The 18058-nt window shown below is 41.0% G+C and overlaps 1 protein-coding gene across 1 annotated transcript in view; it reads right to left on the reverse strand.

Annotated features, from left to right (window-relative positions):
- Positions 1-18058, reverse strand: part of Dock11 (dedicator of cytokinesis 11) — a 188596-nt gene that overhangs the window by 49934 nt on the left and 120604 nt on the right. The window contains exons 31-35 of the mRNA XM_051141591.1: positions 16041-16219; positions 14336-14452; positions 10879-10954; positions 10217-10326; positions 8182-8293 (exon numbers count right to left, since the gene is read on the reverse strand). Coding sequence (XP_050997548.1) covers positions 8182-8293; positions 10217-10326; positions 10879-10954; positions 14336-14452; positions 16041-16219 — 594 coding nt within the window. The remainder of the gene's footprint in view (positions 1-8181; positions 8294-10216; positions 10327-10878; positions 10955-14335; positions 14453-16040; positions 16220-18058) is intronic.

The following is an 18058-nucleotide window of genomic DNA, read 5'->3' on the forward strand; positions in this document are numbered from 1 at the left end:
ACTAAGAATATAAAAATAAAAATAAAGAAATAAAAATTATTAAATTTTATCAAGATACACCTTTCGTTTTATACTCTTCTGATATAGCTAACAGCATTAGCTATCCCTTTTGTAAATGGCAAAATCATTTATCATAAATAGTAGATAAATGACTTTCCATCTAAGCAACAACCTTCGGTAGACAAGGATTGAGGAGACAAAGCCGGCCTTGTGATGGAATAAGGTAGAATGAAAGGGTTTTGGTGTTGCTTCTCCTATTCTTAATACATCTTTTGATCCCAGTATGATACCAGGATCAAACCTAGTACTCTACATGTGCTCTGTTTCCACATACGGGCCTTGGGGATTGAACTCAGGTTACAAGGCAAGTGCCTTTGCAGCTGCTGCCAGCTATCTCCCTAGACCAGGTTGAAGACGCAGCCCAGATTGGCCTTAAACTTTCCATTCCCTTGCCTCTGCCTTCCATCGGCTGAAATTATAAAGCATTTTCTAAATTTTATTTTTTAACTGGGGTCTAGAGTCTTAGGAGGTTGTATAGGTTAGCCCTGAACTCAAAATAGTTTTACTTCCACCTTCTACAGTGCGGGAGCGGGGAGCACTACAGCATGGATCACTGTCCTCACCTTATTCCAAAACTTTTATATAACCCAAATATTAATAATCAATAGCCAAAATGTTCTTCATATAATTTGCTCTAAAAGATTAAGCTAACAGTAATTTCTGTGCGCGCACACACACCCCTGCCGCCGCCTTTTGGTATCTCCCAGAGAGGACCCGCCCCTTCCTTAGGGGGCGCGCATGCGCGGCCCTCGGCTTTAAAAGGGCTCTTCCGCTTAGGCTCAGAGGGCATTGCAGCAGCGCCATTTTAGAAGGCGGTGCGTTTCTCTTGCGCTCCTGCTTTCACATTTTTTTCTTCTTTCAACAACAAACTTTTGGTTTCTTTCTGGGAAAAAGAAACTGGGCGTTTTTTTTCATCCTCGGCCCCTGCTCCTCTGGACTGCGTTTTAAGGCAGCTTCTTTGCAGGTCTGTAAAGGGGCAGGCGGTTGAGTGTGGTGAGGGGCCTCACCGGCCCAAAGGCCGCGTCCCTCAGCGGCCCGAAGGCCGCGTCCCCTCCCGGCAGGCCCAGTCACCCTCCCAGAGGGCCGCGTCCCCTCCCGGCAGGCCCAGTCACCCTCCCAGAGGGCCGCATCGCCTCCCGGCAGGCCCAGTCACCCTCCCGCAGGGCCCGTCGCCTCCCGGCAGGCCCAGTCACCCTCCCGCAGGGCCGCGTCCCCTCCCGGCAGGCCCAGTCACCCTCCCGCAGGGCCCGTCGCCTCCCGGCAGGCCCAGTCACCCTCCCGCAGGGCCGCGTCGCCTCCCGGCAGGCCCAGTCACCCTCCCAGAGGGCCGCGTCCCCTCCCGGCAGGCCCAGTCACCCTCTCAGAGGGCCGCGTCCCCTCCCGGCAGGCCCAGTCACCCTCTCAGAGGGCCGCGTCGCCTCCCGGCAGGCCCAGTCACCCTCTCAGAGGGCCGCGTCGCCTCCCGGCAGGCCCAGTCACCCTCTCAGAGGGCCGCGTCGCCTCCCGGCAGGCCCAGTCACCCTCCCGCAGGGCCCGTCGCCTCCCGGCAGGCCCAGTCACCCTCCCGCAGGGCCCGTCGCCTCCCGGCAGGCCCAGTCACCCTCCCGCAGGGCCCGTCGCCTCCCGGCAGGCCCAGTCACCCTCCCGCAGGGCCCGTCGCCTCCCGGCAGGCCCAGTCACCCTCCCGCAGGGCCCGTCCCCTCCCGGCAGGCCCAGTCACCCTCCCGCAGGGCCCGTCGCCTCCCGGCAGGCCCAGTCACCCTCCCGCAGGGCCGCGTCCCCTCCCGGCAGGCCCAGTCACCCTCCCGCAGGGCCCGTCGCCTCCCGGCAGGCCCAGTCACCCTCCCGCAGGGCCGCGTCGCCTCCCGGCAGGCCCAGTCACCCTCCCAGAGGGCCGCGTCCCCTCCCGGCAGGCCCAGTCACCCTCTCAGAGGGCCGCGTCGCCTCCCGGCAGGCCCAGTCACCCTCCCGCAGGGCCCGTCGCCTCCCGGCAGGCCCAGTCACCCTCCCGCAGGGCCGCGTCCCCTCCCGGCAGGCCCAGTCACCCTCCCAGAGGGCCGCGTCCCCTCCCGGCAGGCCCAGTCACCCTCCCAGAGGGCCGCGTCCCCTCCCGGCAGGCCCAGTCACCCTCTCAGAGGGCCGCGTCCCCTCCCGGCAGGCCCAGTCACCCTCTCAGAGGGCCGCGTCGCCTCCCGGCAGGCCCAGTCACCCTCCCAGAGGGCCGCGTCGCCTCCCGGCAGGCCCAGTCACCCTCCCGCAGGGCCCGTCGCCTCCCGGCAGGCCTAGTCACCGGCCCACAGGGCCGCGTCCCCTCCCGGCAGGCCCAGTCACCGGCCCGAAGGCCGCCTCGCCTACTGGCAGGCCTAGTCACCCTCCCACAGGGCTGCGTTGCCTAAGGGTAGGCTCAAATCACGAACCAGCATTGCTGAGACTACCCACAAGGGAAGCGCTGCTGGTGCTAGTGTTAAGTGGCTGGTGGTCCCGCCACTTGCTAGCCAGTGACAAATTCTCAGCAGAAGCTCTTTGGCTATTTTGTCAGTGGCTCTGCCAAGCCCAAACCCACCTCTCTTGGTTACCAATAAGTGAAAAAAGATGGAGGCCAGCAGTAGTGGTAGCGAAGGCAGGGAAAATGACCCAAAATACTCGTGGATTGGTAAAGTAAAGGTTAGTGTAAATGATTTGGCATCAGATGATTTTAAAAAAGCATGGGTATCACTGAAAGAGGTCCATGATAAAGAGCTTTACCGCTTACAAATGAAATTAGCCAATATGAGGAAAGCACCGTTGACAGAGGGAAGGAGGTCTGGGACAGGATCAAAGATTAAATCACAGACACTTGACTCCTCCTACAGAAACCTATGTGAGCGCTGTTTAATGAATGAAACATACAAGGAAATGCTACAGCAAGAATTTAGTAGCTTGCAACAAAAAAATCTAGTGCAGATTGCTCAGCTCACTGTAGAAAATAACAAATTAAAAGAGGAGAACAAAAGGCTTTCTGAAAAGCTAAAAAAAAAGCCATCATATGTTCGTTTGAGTTTTTCAGATAGTGAGGATGATGATTTTGTTCCAGGTACTCAAAAGAAAAGGAAACATGTTTATACAGTAAAGGAGCCTTCCCAATCAGTAGAGGTGCATATCACTCCTAAGTATCCTGCAAAATCACACAATGAGCAGAAAAAATACAGGTGTAAGGCAAGAGTAGAACCAAGTAGAAGCGATCCAACTGCACAAAGCAATCAGGTAATCACTCAGGTATCAGAGACCTCATTTGAGCACGCCTCTGATGAGGATGATCAGGTTACCAAAGAGGCCTCATTACCGACAAGTAAAACTCATCCTGTAACACCCACAAAGGAAAACTCAAAGAAGGGTGAATTGAGTTTCTCAGCCCTTTTGGGAGTGAAAAAACATAGCTCCACACAAAAAGTGGGAAAAAATACCATGCCTTGGAGCTTTGAGAGCCTTTCCTCTGGAGAAGCTGTAATAGTATATGAAACCCCAGAGGAAAAGATGCCTAGTAAATCTCGTTTACAGTCATCCATGGCAAGGAAAAAAGATTCAAGTAGTACAGACGTGTTTCCTGTGGACTATACTTCAAAATATGTTCACGAAAGGAGATCAGGGCATTCTGTTCACAAAACTGACAGTTCAAAGAAATCTGGTAATGCTGTTTTGCCTTCCAAGGAAGACCCTACTGTAAATGTTACTGAATCTCAAAATGTAAGAAGTTCTGCAAAGAAGTCTAAAAGTGATTCTGACAGAGTTCATTCAGAGTCTGAGTTGAAAAGAAAACTCAACAAATAGGAAGACGTAGCAGCTTCCCTTCATGTTTTCAGGAAAATGTGGTTTTCCCCAATAAGATAGTGTCTTCTATAAATTCACATTATGCAACTAATAATAAAGCAATTCTATTTAGAACTCTTTGACACATGCCCTTTAGGTCCTTAAAATAGTGAATTGCTGTTAGTAAAATATATACAGATAAACATATATCAAAATCCCCTCCCCCTAAAACAATTGTGTACAAGTAGAACAAAGTTGACATTAAAGTTACTAAGGTTATAACAAAATGTAAAAAGTTAGGAGCACCTGAAGGATATGAACTTGTGAGAGCTCAACATTCAAATGTACATAGAGTAATGAAAATACTATTTACTAGACAAGGTCACTAGAACCACGCCTTTGCAAAGGTTCTGGATGTAAACTTTTTTTTTTTAAAGAATAAAATGAGTATGACTATGGGATGCAGTGTGACTTTAAACCTGCAAAAGATAAAGAGATTTGATGGAGACAACATTTATGAGTTACTGAAAATGTTTTCTCCACAAAGTAAAAACAGAAGAACAACCTAATTAATAAGGACAAAATACTCGACACACTAAAATTTGTAAGAGAACTATTAAGTTAATAAGAAATGAAAGTTATAGTTTTATCTGTGACATCAAAACATGCATCCAGACTTGGTTGGCAAAGTACATGGTGACTGCATGTATGGATGTGTGTGTACACTGCATTGGAAGGAGAGAAGCAGTCAGCAGTATTACTCTTTCCCTCCCCGGTTTTTCCACATGTGTCTCATATATATATATATATATTTGGCTCTTGGAATAGGAATACTCCTGTTAAATTCATATAAAAAAGAATGAACTTAACAGTATTCTCATACAATAATTTTTTTCATTTGAGAGCCAACAATATTTTTGAATATCACAAAACTATTAAAATTTTGATGAAATGTTTTATTCTATTTATGGTTATTTTTTGTATTTTTAAAAATTAATTCATTCATATTACATCTCAATTGTTATCCCATCCCTTGTATCCTCCCATTCCTCCCTCCCTCCCAGTTTCCCCTTACTCCCCTCCCCTATGACTATGACTGAGGGGGACCTCCTCCCCCTGTATATGCTCATAGGGTATCAAGTCTCTTCTTGGTAGGCTGCTATCCTTCCTCTGAGTGCCATCAGGTCTCCCCATCCAGGGGACGTGGTCAAATATGGGGCACTGGAGTTCGTGTGAAAGTCAGTCCCCACTCTCCACTTAATTGTGGAGAATGTCCTGTCCGTTGGCTAGATCTGGGTAGGGGTTTGCTGCTTCTATTTATGGTTCTAATAAAGAAACCTCATAAACATAACAATCAGTTTCCATATTATCCCACTTTTTATCTTTGTGGGAAGGCAAGAGCATTCTGTTTTTTTATCATTTGGAAAGGCAAAGCATTGTGTTACTGTTATATCTATTATTTCCTGACATGAACCTCCTGTTTTAAAAATTATTTTCTTTCCCAAAACATGGAGATACAATCTTTGACTTCAATATAATTTTGACAGTTTATTCTTAAGTTATATATTCCTGAAACCAATAGATTACAGAATTATTTGTATTGTTTTTTTTACTATGAAATGGTAGAATCCCAGCCTTTAGGAGGCTGAGGCAAAAAAAAAAAAAAAAAAAAAAAAAAAAAAAAAAAAAACTTTGACATCAGTGTTAACCTGTGCTACATAGTGAGTTCTAGGATAACCTAGCTAAGTGATGAGATGCCATATAAAAATTGGTTTTTGAGCTGCATCAATTTATTTCTCAGTTAATTATTTATGTGTGGCTAATAGTTTTAATATTTCTGTAGCTAACTGGCTATTAACTTATCTAATAATCTGTATTATTTTTATTGTTATTTTGTATTGTCACAGAAAAGCAAATAATGTTTGCTAAAATATGTAAAGATACCCTGGGTTTATAGCTCATGTGCTAGGCCCTAGGTTTCATCTCCAGCACCAGAAAAAAAATTAAATGAAAAATAGCCATGCATGCTGGCAGCTATGTCTAGTCCCAGCATTTGGAAGATAGATAAAAGGATTGAGAATGTAAGACCATTCTTTACTATGAAAAAAATGACTTGTATTATTGTGCTCTAGACTTTGTAATTCATATCTGATTGATCTGTTTTATTGTTTCTGCCTCACAAAAAAAAAGTATGTAATAGTTAGACTGTATAAAATAGCTGAGTATATAGCTTATGTGCTAGGCCCTGGGTTCCTGTCTCCAGTAAACAAAAAAATGTTTAAAACTATGGCCTAGGTGTTAGCTTGACAGTGAAGCACTGCTTAAGCATGTGTAAGGCTCTAGGTTGGTCATCTGACACCAGAGGGGAAAATGAAACAGCCAAGTGTGATGGGAGAAAAATGAAACAACCAAGTGTGATGGGAGAAAAATGAAACAGCCAAGTGTGGTGTGTACCCTTGTAATTCTAGCACTCAGGAGGCTGAAGCAAGAGGATCGAGAGACTGGATATATAGTAAGGCACTGTCTCCAAAATGTGCATAAGTTGGGGCTGGAGAGATGACTCAGCAGTTAAGAGTATTTGTTGCTCTTGCAAAGGAACTGCGTTCAGTTCCCAGCACCCACATGGTGGCTCATAACCATCTGTAACTCTTGGTTCTAGAAGATCTCATGCTCTCTCCTGACCTCTGCAGGCACCAGGCATATATGTGGTACACATTAAAAAATGAAATAAAATAAGGGGCATGGTGGTACATGTCTTTAATACCAGCACTTGAGCAATACAGGATAGCCTGGTCTACATGACAAGTTCCAGGCCATTTAGAGTTACACAATGAGACTTTTTTTTTAAAAAGCAAAAATAAGACGGGCATGGTGGTGCACGCCTTTAATCCCAGCACTTGGGAGGCAGAGAGAGGAGGATCGCTGTGAGTTCGAGGCCAGCCTGGTCTACAAAGCAAGTCCAGAACGGCCAAGATAACAGAGAGAAACCCTGTCTTGGGGGAAAAAAAAAACCAAAAAAAATATATTAAAAAAAAATAAAGATTTAAGATACCTAATAATCAGCACAAGATAGCCATAGGATAATGGTGTTTAAAACCCAGGTACTTTAAAAAAAATCTTATTTTAAATTTACTGATTTTTGCAGTGCTGAGAATTACTTTTCTTTCCATCTGTGCTAGGAATTGAACCCAGGGTCCCACATATGCTAGCCATGTGTTCTATCAGTGAACCCTCCCCTAGTTTACATTTACTTTGTTAATTGTACGTATTTATGAGGAACAATATATGTGTATACTGAACAATGCCCAGTTAGATAGATTTTACGTTCTTTAGCTTTGCATACTTTTTGGAAATGGAAGAAGAGGGTGGGATTTTGTAAGTAAATGTGGCATTTGAGGAAAAGATAATTTGATTTTAACTCCTGAGTACATATTGTTAATCCCTTGTTTATCGATAGTCATATAGTATAAAGAGAAATTAGTAATGCCAGCAGAGAATGCTGTTCTTCTCCAAGAAGAGAAGCAGCCTGACAGCCTGACTCCAGACAGCACCAGTGATGCTTAAGAAACAATGACTGACTCCAGACAGCACCAGTGATACTGAAGAAACAATGACTGACTCCAGACAGCACCAGTGATGCTGAAGAAACAATGACTGACTCCAGACAGCACCAGTGATGCTGAAGAAACAATGACTGACTCCAGACAGCACCAGTGATGCTGAAGAAACAATGACTGACTCCAGACAGCACCAGTGATGCTGAAGAAACAATGACTGACTCCAGACAGCACCAGTGATGCTGAAGAAACAATGACTGACTCCAGACAGCACCAGTGATGCTGAAGAAACAATGACTGACTCCAGACAGCACCAGTGATGCTGAAGAAACAATGACTGACTCCAGACAGCACCAGTGATGCTGAAGAAACAATGACTGACTCCAGACAGACAACACCAGTGGTACTCTAGAAACAATGGTGGCACCCCTTACCTTCAGAAAACCCTGGTTTTTTGTTTATGTTTTTCAAATCCTGGGTCAAATAAATGTTAAAATATTAATTTTGTATTACGGTTATTTCCTTCATACTTAACATATTTTATGCTTTGCTAAATAAATCCTTTAAAATTACTATTTTATAAGTTAATTAGTAGTTATTTTTAAATCCTATCAAAGATTCATATTCATGGGAACTTATTTTAATGTTCATCTTAGGGGATATTTTATGACTTAAATCTTTATAACTCTGTGTCTAACATGTATGTTCTCAGCTTATAGGCCTGAACCTATGAGGGGGATGTCTAGTACAGTTCCTACTGAATATGCTAGTTTCTAACCTTCAGAAATCATCTTTACTATATATAAGTAGCACATCAAGAGGTTTCTGATTTCATACTGATCCAGACGATTATACTGGGATACACTACTCCTTGAAGAGCTCTGTCGGGTCTGTAAGATAAAAGAGAGGAGACTTAGGAAAAAATATAGCAATTTTACACATCCTTAAACTCAATTATTTTTTTAACCACGGTCCTATTGGGGAAAACTATAAATTTAAATTTTATGGCATGTCTGACAGGTAAATGGGCCGAGTCTTCATTGGTACCATACCTAGTGATATCACTGGAAATTATTTCAAGGTTTTTATAAAGATATAACCATTAATGATATACTTGTTTTACTTCCATATGCTTTGTGTTGTAATAACAAAATTAAAATACCCAAATATAACTTTAATGAAAAATAGTTATTATATGGAGGAGGGATTATATGAAAACATGACAAACATTTTAGGGCTGGAGATAAAGCTCACAAGTAGATCAGTTGTCTACCCCATGCAAGTTCTGGGTTTAATTCCCCATCACTATCTAAAAATTACACTTAATTTTTTTTTTTTGTTTTTTTGAGACAGGGTTTCCTCTGTGTAGCCTTGGCTGTCTTGAACTTGCTTTGTAGACCAGGCTGGCATCGAACTCAGAGATCCACCTGCCTCCCCAAGTGCTGGAATCACAGGCATGCATCACTGTGCCAGGCTACACGTTTAAATTTGAATCCCTACATAGAATTTATTAATACCCAACTCCCAATCATCAAATAATCTATTTAAAAATGTGCTAATGATAAAAATAATTAAAATAAGGACTACCAGCTAATATTCCAGTGGCTCTTAAGGGGTGCTTCCCAACCAGCAGAACTGGCATCACCTTGGGACTTAGAAATACAAATTAGCAGGCCCTGTTTCAGACCCACTGACCCTCTGAAGGTGAGGTGCAGTCATTTTGTTTTGTTTTGTTTTGTTTTTCGAGACAGGGTTTCTCTGTGTAGCCTTGGTCATCCTGGACTCACTTTGTAGACCAGGCTGGCCTCGAACTCACAGCGATCCGCCTGCCTGTGCCTCCCGAGTGCTGGGATTAAAGGCGTGCACCACCACGCCCGGCTTTTTTAAGCCCTTCAGGTGACTGATACAAACTGAATGTGGCACGAAATAGTAGGAAAATTGCTATTTATAAAGACAGGTTCAGTAAAACAGCTTAAGTAAAACATCCAGTTTCACTTAAAAACAGGAGTGGGAGTTTATTAATAATTTAAAAAATATTTACAGACTCAGTAATATATGATTTCATATAGTGTGGCAGAACTTTACTGTCTAAAATGTGGGATTTTGGCCTCAAGGGAGGCACAGTTTTCATTTTAATTTTAGGCTTGAAACAATTTGATGGAAGAGTTAGGGGACTCTAAGACCCTAAGTAATACCAGGACTCTGAGACTATCAACTCAAGGACCTCAAGTTTCTCTCAAATGATTGCCATTTTAAAAAAGAAAGATTGAATCAGCCTTGCTCTGATATGTTTTAATTAAATGCGAGGCAGCTTAGAAATTTTAAACTGGGACCTTCCCTCTAGGTTACAGTGAGCTACAGTAAAAGAAGGTAAGAGAGTACTTGAGGATAATAGGCTTAGTCCCTATAAACAGAAAGATAACCAGGTAAACTGGACATCATGGTATTTGTCTGTCATTGCAATTACTCAGGAGGCTGAGACAGGAAGATTGCTTGAGGCCAGAAGTTTGAGATCAGCCTGGGCAACATAAGAGCCCAATTCAAAGCAGTAAATTAGAGGAGATTAGGAGTTCAAGGCTTGTCTGGGAGACATAATGAGCTTTGAGGCTTGCTTGAGCTTTGTCAAAAAACCCAAGACATCCAAGTAGCAGCTGCACGGATAGAAAGGTACTACTAAAATATTCAAAAATTGTGGGATTCGTTTTACAGATCCAGAATAGCCTATAGAAGAGCAGATGGCTGCATGTTTATTTTTAAAATTTTTGGTAGCCTAGCATGTCACTAGGTTATCCTATATATGTTTAGAGTCTTACATTGTCACCAGTACTCCCAGGATCTGGAAATCCCGTTGCTCCTTCAGGGATAAGGGAACCTCTTGAATCCTCCCTCTTAATTCCATGACCATTTTGGAAAGACCCATAGGCTGGAAAGAAGTCCAAGTTCTTGTTAGCAACAGAACGAACCATCAAAAATATTTTTTAAACTAAGTGCTATATTATTTTAAGTAAATCTCTGTTACAGGGAATAGATCCTGGTCTAAAATGTGAAATTTATATATCAAAACACTACAAGAAAACAAGTAAAGGCTAAGTGATTTCCCCTCTCAGAACAATTTGCTATGTATTACAATTCCTTGGAAGTCATATAATAGAGCCACGTAATACACAGAATAGTTTATATTATAGGCAATGAAATACAAGCCCAGAAAAGGAAGTGTCCTAACCAGTATCGGTGACAGTTAAGAGGAAAGAAAACCAATGTCTTTTGCTCTGATTTTTTCATTTTATTTTCTAGTTTTTCTGCTAGACATAGCCATTTTGATCATGCTTAGACAAACTAGAAAATGTGGCTGCATGTGTGAGTCACATTTTAACTAAACCTTAGGAACGCTCAGGCTATGTATAGTTTTATTGTGAAATATTTCAAAAAGAGTAGAGGTTCATTGTTAAGCATAATTTTTAAAGGGATTCATTACCCATGTCTTTGTCAGTGGCCAGGCTCCCTCTGTTTGTAGGTGAAACAAAGCCACATGGAAACTCATCCCTGGATGCCTGTAATAGAACATGATGCCTGAGTCATTTAACCAGTTTTTAATAGCACAAGAAATCTGAATTAGATTGTACCCTGATTTTATACAAAGCTCACTGTGAAAGTTACATCAAACACTATTCGTATTGAAATGGCATGGCTGCTAGCACACTTTAGTAATCGTAACCTCGGACCAAATGATAGAACTAGATGGCCGCAATTGGTATAATCTAAACATTGTTTCATTCTCTTCCTTGGAACCAAGAACAATGCTAGAAGCTGAAGTGTAACAAAACTCCCTAAGTGTAAGCTGCAAAAGAAAGAACAGACAGTAAAACATTTTCAAATAGCACTGTCAAATGTGTGTGGAATGAACATGAGCATAAACTATTATGTGTGAAGAAACACAGACCAATGTGGCACCCAGTGAGGTTACATCCACATTCCACTCATTAACACAATCAAGGGCCATAAGTAAGACAGTCACCAGGCAAGCTTAAAAGTGGCTTTTCCAGCTGGTGATGGTGGTGCATGCCAGTAACCCTAGCACTCAAGACATTCAGTGAGCAGAATTGTTTCAAGTTCTAAGTTAGCCTGGACTATAGTCATAGTAAGACCCTGTCTCAGTAAACTAATGGGACTGGAGAATGGCTTGGTAATTATGAGTGCCTAATTGCTCTTGATCAGAAGTCAATTCCAAGCACCCATGTGAACTGCCCACAACTCCACCTCCAGGGCATTTGCCACATTCTTCTGGTCTCCACAGGCACCTGCATACATGCACAAACCCACACTGACACACCATATATATATATATATATATATATATATATATACATAACTAAAAATGAAAATCAAATGCTGCCCTCATCTGATCTTTAAAAAGGTCTTTCTCTTATGGAAAAGTTAGGGGATAGAAGGACCTGGAGGGGACAGGAGCTCTACAAGGAAACCAATGGAGCCAACCAATCTGGGCCCCAAGGGGTGGGGGTGCTGCAGAGACTGATGCACCAACAATGGACCATGCATGGTGAGGACCTAGACTCTCTGCTCAGATGCAGTAAATAGACAGAACAGTCTCCTTGTGGGTCCAATAAGATGGAGAGTAGGGGCTGCCTCTGATATGGACTCCGGTGCCCATTCATTGATCACTTCCCTTTGGTGGGGCAGCCTAGCTAGGCAACAGAGGAAGAGGATGCTGGCTGTCCAGATGAGAGTTGATAGGCTGAGGTCAGATGATAGGAGAAGAAGGCTCCCCTTTTCTGGGAATGAGGGGAGGAGAGGAGTCGGGGAGAAAGGAAGAGTGAGACCGGGAGGCAATGACGGAGGGGGCTACAATTGGGATGGAAAGTGAATAAATTTTTTTAAAGTTCTTTCTCAGGAACTTGGGAGTGGCTTTCAAAATTAGCAGGAGCATTTTATGGGGAAATTTTTCCAGATTCCATTGTAAAGCATAGTTCAACTTGTCACCCAACAATATGAAATGACTATGCAAATTATATAGATGATCCAGGACCATTCAGAGTATGAAGATGGATAGGTGCTAACACTTCCACTGGGCCAACAAATACAAAGCATACAATTTGGGCACCGTATTTTTTGAGGTAGTCTTTTGTATAGTCCAGGCTTGCCTTGAATTTGGATCATCTTGCCCCAGCCTTTCAAGTGTTGGCACTGGCCTGACATCACTGTTTTTAGTAGGGCCAGTGGCAAATTAAAGACTATCCAGAAGCACTGACCAAGAAAATAAATGGTTTGGAATGACAACATGGTGATATAGGCCTGGAGAAAAATTTAGAAGGCATATGTGGAAAGGACAAATAGTGAAGGTGGAAACAAATGTTTTATAGGTCTCTGGGGGGGCAAAACTAGAAGCAGTTGACAGAAGCCCTTTAAGTCTAAGGTTGAGCAGGAATATTTTAATTATTACAAGTGCAAAGATTGTTTTGACAAATAGAAATCTAGTTATCTTTTAAGTCTTAAGTCACTCAACTGTAATCAACTAGAAGGGACTTACTATGAAATACTAAACCAACACTCTTAATAAGAAGCAGCAATGGAATTTTTTCATTGTCTGTAATATGTTTTAAGTAATTTATTTATTCACTTTACATCCTGATCATAGCCCTCACCCTCCTCTCTACCTTGTCCCTCCCTCCTCCCTTCTCCCCTGGTCCCTATTTCTCAGAAAAGGAGAGCCCCTACCAACCCACACCAGCTCATCAAGGCATGAGGACTGAGTGAGTCCTCTTTCTCTGTGGCCTGGAAAGGCAGCCCTGCCAAGGGGAAGTGATAAAAAATAAACAGGCAACAGAGCCCATGTCCCTTTCCTAGGGGACCCACATGAAGCCTAAGCTGGACATGGATACATCTATGTAGGGACCCTAGGTCCAGTCTGTGCATGGTCCTTTGTTGGTGCTTCAGTCTCAGTAGGCCCCTCTTGACCCTGGTTAGTTGACTCTGTTGGTTTTCTTGTGAAGCTCCTGTCACCTCCAGGTCCTCCCCCTGCCCCTTTTCCACAAGACTCCCTATGCTTCTTTTGATCCACTGCTGGGTGGAGCCTCTCAGAGGATAGCTATCTTTGAGCATCACAGAGTATCATTAATAGTGTGGTTGGACATTCTCTCAATCTCTGCTCTACCTTTATCCCTGCACATCTTGTAGGCAGGGTAAATTTGGGGTCAAAAGTTTTTGTGGGTGTGTTGGTGTTCCCCTCCATCCACTAGGAGTCCTGTCTAGTTAGAGGGTGTCCTCTTCAGTCACCATGAGCCCTGCTACTAGAAGTCTCAGCTAGAGTCACCCCCAAATCCACCCAGGAGCCTACCCAAGGAAGGAGTGCAGAGAGAAAATGAAGGTGGAGATCAGACCTGGGGAGAACGAGGTCAGGAAGACAGAGGGCTTGCAGAAAGAAGAGAAACTGGGCAATGGAATAATTTTTAAAAATTCATTAATTTACTTTACATCCCAAGCAAAGATATTTTAATCCCCAGTGTCTGGTACTCTGGAAGTGAACAGTCTTTCATTTTGTTCTTAAGATTAATAAATACACTGAAATGTATTAATAGCAGCAAATCTTAAAGAACAAAACAATAGAAACATCTGTGGGGTTTTTTTGGACCTTATTATTAAAAATGTGGTCTTTGGACTAGGAAGAAGCAGCCAAAGCTTGTTAGACATGCAGATTCTAAACTTCAACCTATGGCCTACTGAATTAAGATCTGTGTTCTAATACATTTCCCACACATTATTGTTTGAGATACACTGCTCTAGGAAAAGCAGTACCAATGTAAAATGGACTGAAAAGTAAATGCTTAAAAATAAGGATCATATAGCAAATTACCTCAATTCCAAATATATTAGGTAAAACAAGATATAACCCAAAACAGAAATGCATTAACACTTACAGAATTAGGCATGGCTGCACAGGAATACAAAGTATCTCGGCCTGCTAGTCGCTGTATATTTTCCAAGAGCAGACCAATGAATGGAAGGTACAACTGCGCTATTTTAGCTTGCTGGTTCTGAAAAATATCAAAACTTTATTGATCAATACTAGGTATATGCTACAAATGAATGGGATTGACCCCATATATAAAATTAAAGACTAAAAGTGAGCTAATAGGTACAAAAGGTAGAAGTATGAGATAACAGTTACAAAAATTATCCAAGAACTTTGTTGCTATTTGGACTTAAGTCACAATACAGAGTCCAGTGACAGCTCTCAAACATAACCACATAGAGGAAAGGTTGTTTATAACACTGGTATGCATATTTTATTTATAATTTGGTAAAATATCACAAATTACAGTAATATAATTACTTCTTAAAATGAAGGAGTCAATTTACTTTCAGAAAGAATTGTGAAAAAATGTCAAGATCTGCAGTAAAACAATCTTGGTAACTAAAACACACAACATGATTAAATTGTAGGAAAAAAATCCACCAGTAAATCAGCTGTTCAATTTAGTTATGATAACAAATTAAAGCATAAGTTTGTTTGTATTTGAATGTTAAATATTAAAGGATGAATTATCAAACATGAAATATTTTTTCCTTGAGTTACTCAATACTAGAGAAATAACTTAGGGTTATTCCAAATTTATTCAGTTTGTAACTTAGTTTTCCATGCCCTTAAATTGCAATATTAACGACATTTGAATACATAATTTAAATAGTAGCAGACAGCAACCAGAGCTATGGCTATACATAATGTTAAGTGTAGGTAAGATTTTTAGCCACATCCATGGTTATTACAGTAATATATTATCATACCATGTTTTTATTATAAAGAAAAATTCATATTACATGAAAAATTCATTTTATACATGACATACTAAATATGTATTATTAAACCAGTATCAATATATTTATTTAGGGATATGTGTATATATCTAAGGACATTAAGGTATTTGATAGTATATGCATGGTACAACTCTATATGATTTGTGTGTGTGTGTATGTGTGTGTATGAGACAGAGAGAGAGAGAGAGAGAGGAGGGGGAGAGGGAGAGAGAGGAGGGGGAGGGGGAGAGAGGGAGAGAGAGAGAGAGAGAGATGGAGGCCAGAGTATGGGATTTCTCTGGAGCTGAACTTACATCCTTTACAAGAGCAGCAAGCACTCTTAACTCCTGACCCATCCATCTCTCCAGAACCTATATGACTTTTAAAAACTCCTGGTTGGTTTATGTAATAAATGATGGAAGAGTCTGACTGGCCTAAATATTTATATTGAATACAAGAAAAATACATAAAGCAACCTAATCTCACTTCATTGTTACATATAGACCTTTATATATGTTAATTTAAAAATGTGAGTTGAGTAGCTGGGAAGACAGAGCTCAGTGGTAGAGACTGTGTTCACTATGTACAAGACTAAGGTTTGTTCCCTACCCAGATTCAAACTAGTAAAAGACGATTTGAGATAATGTTTTTCTTCAAGTAAACTTGTACATTAAAAAATAAAGTAACGATCTGAATTTATACCTTATCTATAAAAATACCTTTTCACTGATACTTACATTATGGTCTTCACTGTCATCATCATCTTGAATGAAAAATCTTAGTAGAAATTTACTAGTGTGCTCCCCAGAACTGTGTAGACATTCTTACCTTGTGCTGGTATCTAGTATCAAATGCATGCTTTATCAAAAGATTCTTTATGACAGAGATAGCTGTATATCTGATCTCATAATTGTCTTGAAGTGCAATGGAGGTTTCCCGTAGAAGTAGACCAACTAAGAAGTGATGTTTGCAATACTCATCTGATAAACTGTATTCAAGATTGGAATCTGCAGTACAATAAAATTTGTAACTTTAATAAAAATACACAATTTATTATTAGACACTTAAAATACTATAATCATTTGGTCATATGTGATCACGCTAGCAAGAACTATAATTTTTATTATTAACCAATCTGAACAATTCCTCTGTAGTACAGAATGAGCATGCAACATTTTTAGTAAGTAAGGACACTCCTAATTAGGGAGAGATGATTTGTTTTAATGATTCTTTCAGTCAGCAAGAAGGTCATGAAGATATTTTTTTCTGCTAAATTATTTCAAGTCTTAGGACCCTTACAAGAGAACCTAGAATGAAACGATTTTGTATTTGGCCATCTTTTAATACATTTCTTTATATCTGAAGAGATTTCATTTTAACTATAAGCTCAACTTTGTAGACCAGTGCTTGATTTCCTTATCCACTTATATTTATAAAGTGGGACAAGTAGACAAACTAGACAGCCTGATCATCACAATGATATTAAGTATTGATTTTTGCAGTGATCATTACATATTGGCTTGACCATTCATAGTAGATACAATGATAATACAAAAAGGCACCACATCTCACATCAGTTCAGCATCACATCTCATACCAATTCATAATCACATAAGTACAGCTCGTCTATTTCATAAAATCGCCACTGCAAACTGTATCTTTCACTCCTTTCTATCTCCATTAAATCCTACACATTAATACTGTGGTTGGGAGGGAGTTGGGACCAAATTTAGTAATTTCTATAGTAGGCTCTATATTTCCATTTATTTTAGATAAATGGCCTTTCATTTCTTTTGGCTGATTCAGAATGTAATGCAATGCAGTATATCCAGTTAGGACTTTTAAATGTTGTAAATTGTCTAATTTAATCCTAAATCCCAATGCCCTATCTACTCCTTTTCACTAACTGCCTCATCCCTATCAAAAAGACAGAGGAAAGTAGATGAGCCACACATGTGCTTAACTTAGTAATGGGTAGTAGATAGTGGTACTATGGTCTTAAAATATTTATCCATTTTTACTGGCTATAATTTCACCACTTCTATTAAACACTACCCCTGAATAGAGGCTTCCTTAAAGACCAAGGCATTGACTCTCCTGCACTGTCATGCTCTTTTGTGAATTCCAATCACTTTCTAGATTGAAGGACAACGTTGAATAACCAAGGTGGACTTATCTGGGTAGATTTTTCAAATGGCAATTGATTTTTTTTTTTTTTTTTTTTTTGCTTCAGTGACTTGAATAAATCCAGTTTGGTGTTTTCAACCACACCTTCAAGACTGTGGCTAAGGAGCCATTTAACAGGGTGGCAGAGAAAGCAACAAGCCTAAGAGAGGTGACAAACACTTAAAACAGACACTCGGCCCATCCCATGTCCCCAAGTGCCTTGCAGCAGAGGAACTTGCTTTCTAAGGACAGGCATTTGAAGGTTGATTCTTCAGACAACACTGAAGCTTATTTTAAGGATAAGCAAGCAGTTGCCTTTAAGATTCTTAAATATAAGAAATTAAAGGCTTACTTTGGCTAGGGAGGATTTGAAAAGCAAATAAAGCCCCCATTCATCTTGGCCATTCAGCAAATCAATTGTGTTTAAACACAGCATACTACTTTAGAGTGAACCGAGTTAAACCTACCTACTGAAGTCAAACGGTCCACCGCAAATGAAAAAAAATCTAATTAATATATGAAAAGAAAAGGGACAAATAAAAAACATAATAACATAAGAATAGTGCTATACAACAAAGCATTCAATAAAACTAACAACGGAGATTAAAACTGAGATGTTTCATAAAATTAGTGCATACAAGTTATTATTTTACTTTTTATATTTTTGATGATATCAGCAG

Source organism: Acomys russatus, chromosome X, assembly GCF_903995435.1.
Source record: "Acomys russatus chromosome X, mAcoRus1.1, whole genome shotgun sequence".
NCBI classification, from domain to species: Eukaryota; Metazoa; Chordata; class Mammalia; order Rodentia; family Muridae; genus Acomys; species Acomys russatus.